Source organism: Branchiostoma floridae, chromosome 1 (genome assembly GCF_000003815.2).
Source record: "Branchiostoma floridae strain S238N-H82 chromosome 1, Bfl_VNyyK, whole genome shotgun sequence".
NCBI classification, from domain to species: Eukaryota; Metazoa; Chordata; class Leptocardii; order Amphioxiformes; family Branchiostomatidae; genus Branchiostoma; species Branchiostoma floridae.
The window spans coordinates 30,866,552-30,869,652 of record NC_049979.1 but is presented as its reverse complement, the minus strand read 5'-3'; the positions used below and the strand labels follow the sequence as shown (position 1 = coordinate 30,869,652).

Genomic DNA, 3,101 nt, shown 5'->3' with positions numbered 1-3,101 from the left:
CATCCCTTGTAATCTTATGTTGCATTTTACATTGTTAAATGTTCATATTTATGCTACTTTAAAGACATATTTGATCAGAAACCAAAACGGTGGACAACGTCATTAGCAACCGTTAAATCTGGTTATGTGTCTTTACACAAATTCCATGTCAATTTGTCACTTAAAATTGATATCAGTGCCGTTGCCATTGGCAAATATTTGGAAGACTCAAATATTAGTAAAAAGACATTAATAGTCAATTTTTCTAAACATCTTTAAGCAGAACGGAAATTCCCGATTTAGACGGTTTAGCCACAAACAATGTATTATGACGTTATGATTACTTTATATTACCAAATGTATCAAAACGATACCAGCATCTTAAAAAGGTAAAACGAAGAGAAGAATATTCTTTGCGATTTTTTTCATTATAGCCCAAGCCTATCTCGGATACAGGAATCCCCCCAAAGGCCAGCCAAGATTGGGTTACAGAGATTTAAAAAAAAAAGAAAACTTCATTCAAAATGATCCATGCCAATCATTCTTTTTGCAAATTAGGAATTCTATTGCATAATATGCAGACCACAAACTAAGCTCTTTTATCTTTTAACTTTTCGTTTTTGTCAACGACTTTCTTTTCAACGCTCTAACCGTACGTAGTAGGCCAATGAATCGCCGTTTATTCACCGTGCCGAACATCCTGGGCGAAAGTTTCGCGTATGACCCGAAATGTACTCGAGACCACCCAGGCAATTGCGAACCAGCCGACCAGCTAGCTGGCTTAAGGGGTGACTAAAAGAACAGTCCGACGCTGACGTGGGCGTTTTATGGTCATAGCGGGTTTCCATTACCCGGTTTCTCAGTTCCTTGCTCAACAACAATTGCTAGGCCTAAAGCCAGTGAATTAAGAAAAAAAGCAACAAAAAAAAAAAAATTACGAACAACACTGATTTAATACCCAAATAATATTGTTTCATGTAGAATGTGTAATTACATTATTCCTTCAGATTAACCCTACCAGCTTTAATCATATATAGTAAATAATAAAATACTACATTAAATTTGTTTTTCTAGATTCACTATGACTACATAGCACACACAGAGACGCTAGCTGATGACCTGCGTCTCTTTCTCCGGAAAGTGGGAGTCACAAATCGGGATGACATACTGCCACAGACAAAAAAAAGAGGAGCAGAGAAAAAACTTTCGGAACCTCTTCGCATTAATTCCATTAGAAGATTTGAGAAGAGTTGCAAGAAAGTTTAAAGCTGACTTTGAGATGTTCGGATATTCCTATGAAGAAGAAGTATTAAAGTTATCGCAGCCTTAGTTGTTTACAGAGAGCTCGCTATATCTTGATAATATACAACACATTGTCAAAGATTATTGTCAAAACATATTTTTCGCTTTAGCTCTCTGAAATCATTACTTATTTGTATTTTAGGATGTTTTATTAGATAACTCGTATTACATGTATAACTCGTTGTTTTATGGGGCATATTTTTGGCCAATAAATATTTCACTGCTTAGTAGTTATATAGAAAATATGGAAATACCCCCTTAAATTTGATTACTGTTCAATTTACATTTGTGACAAAGTAATAAGGGATAAAGATTTACATTATGTACGTTGAGAGCAAATGTGTGTTGTTGTTGGCATCCGTCTGCATCCGTCTTTTTGATCAAAACTTCTTGTTGCCATGGTAACGGGCAAATTAAGTTTAATGGCCATTTTGCCAAAGTTTTGGATCTAAAAACAGGGAAATCAGTCTATTTCACGGCATTGTCTTCCCAACACCTTTAAACCTATCGTTAAAACAAAACCAGATCTAAATAGACCAACATTTTGTCTTTGTTGAAATTTTCAACATTTTTGCTCTTGGGCAGCCTAAAAACAATGCGATGTTTCAAGCTTAAAAAAATTGAATTTTTTGGGCAAATTTTGAAACGCTTTAAGTGCCACTCTGCTAATTTTTTTTAGCTTGAAATTTGTACCGCATATAGATAATTTGATTATCTATTAATTGCATTGTTGCGAAATTTGTGGTCTTGTGTAGTTGTCATGTGGTTGTCCCTGAAATTAATTCAGTTTTGTTGTTTTTGCGAAAATTGTGAACTTTAGCCATGTTCAAAGTACTCTACGCGACGAAGTAAAATAGGATTCTGCTTCAACTTCTAGTCAAAGTTAGATCCTTCAGACATTTGCTCTTAAGAATTAATAAACATTTTTATTAGGAAAACATTATTTCATTTGCAGCACACTGCCGCAAAACGTATTTTATCCAGAAAAGAATTGCAATTATGATGTTGGAATGTAGGAATGAATAAGGCATTGATTTGTGAAAATTAATTTTATCATCATTTTGGTAGTCATTGCCGACAAAAGACTTGGGAGACCAACAATGTATTTTTTATAGCTAACGTTTTGTTTATTACCTAGTACAATGTATTTTTTTTGTAATTTTGATAACGTTATGACGTAATATGAACAAGTAATTATATATATTACGTCATGATGTCATATTTGGGCTAAAGCCGTCTAGATAAGGAATTTTCGCTATACATGTATACAAAGTCTTCTGGCTAAGCATGCACAACTAGAAATCCTTGCTGCTGAGAGAAAAGTCGACATAACAGGGTTAACCGAAACTCAGCTGTGTGACGACTTTCCAGACGATACTATAAAAATACCCGGATATGTGCTCCTCAGAAGGGATAGGGGTTCTAGGCATGCTAGCGATATGACCTTTAATATCATGGACTCCATCGCATTCAAGGAAAGGAGCAACAACAACAAAATTGGAATGTTAACTTTGGTTAATTATTTTTTCTGATGTATCTGCTTTAATTTTAATGTATCATATATCAATAACATGCTTGTGTGATGCCCTTCCATATGGTTACAGACTCATTATGATTGTGAACTCTCGAAACGAGCACAGGGCCTTCGTACTTGAGGGGTCACCAAAAAAGTACCCACATTTGACTGTTTGTGTAAAACGCTGTTTCGTCCTGCTGGTATCGGTGGGTGTGTCAGTTAGTCAACCAATCCCTTTTTCACGTCGTGTTTGGTAAACGGAACATACACGTTTGTTTTAGCACATTTGTGTAGAGATTATCTA

General features: G+C 35.2%; 1 protein-coding gene across 1 annotated transcript in view; it reads left to right on the top strand.

Moving 5' to 3' along the window:
* LOC118430745 (carbohydrate sulfotransferase 11-like) overlaps positions 1-2,842 on the top strand; it is a 246,314-nt gene extending 243,472 nt beyond the window's left edge. Inside the window, exon 6 of the mRNA XM_035841761.1 lies at positions 1,054-2,842. Coding sequence (XP_035697654.1) covers positions 1,054-1,245 — 192 coding nt within the window. The 3' untranslated portion in view covers positions 1,246-2,842. The remainder of the gene's footprint in view (positions 1-1,053) is intronic.
* The last annotated feature ends 259 nt before the right edge of the window (positions 2,843-3,101 follow it).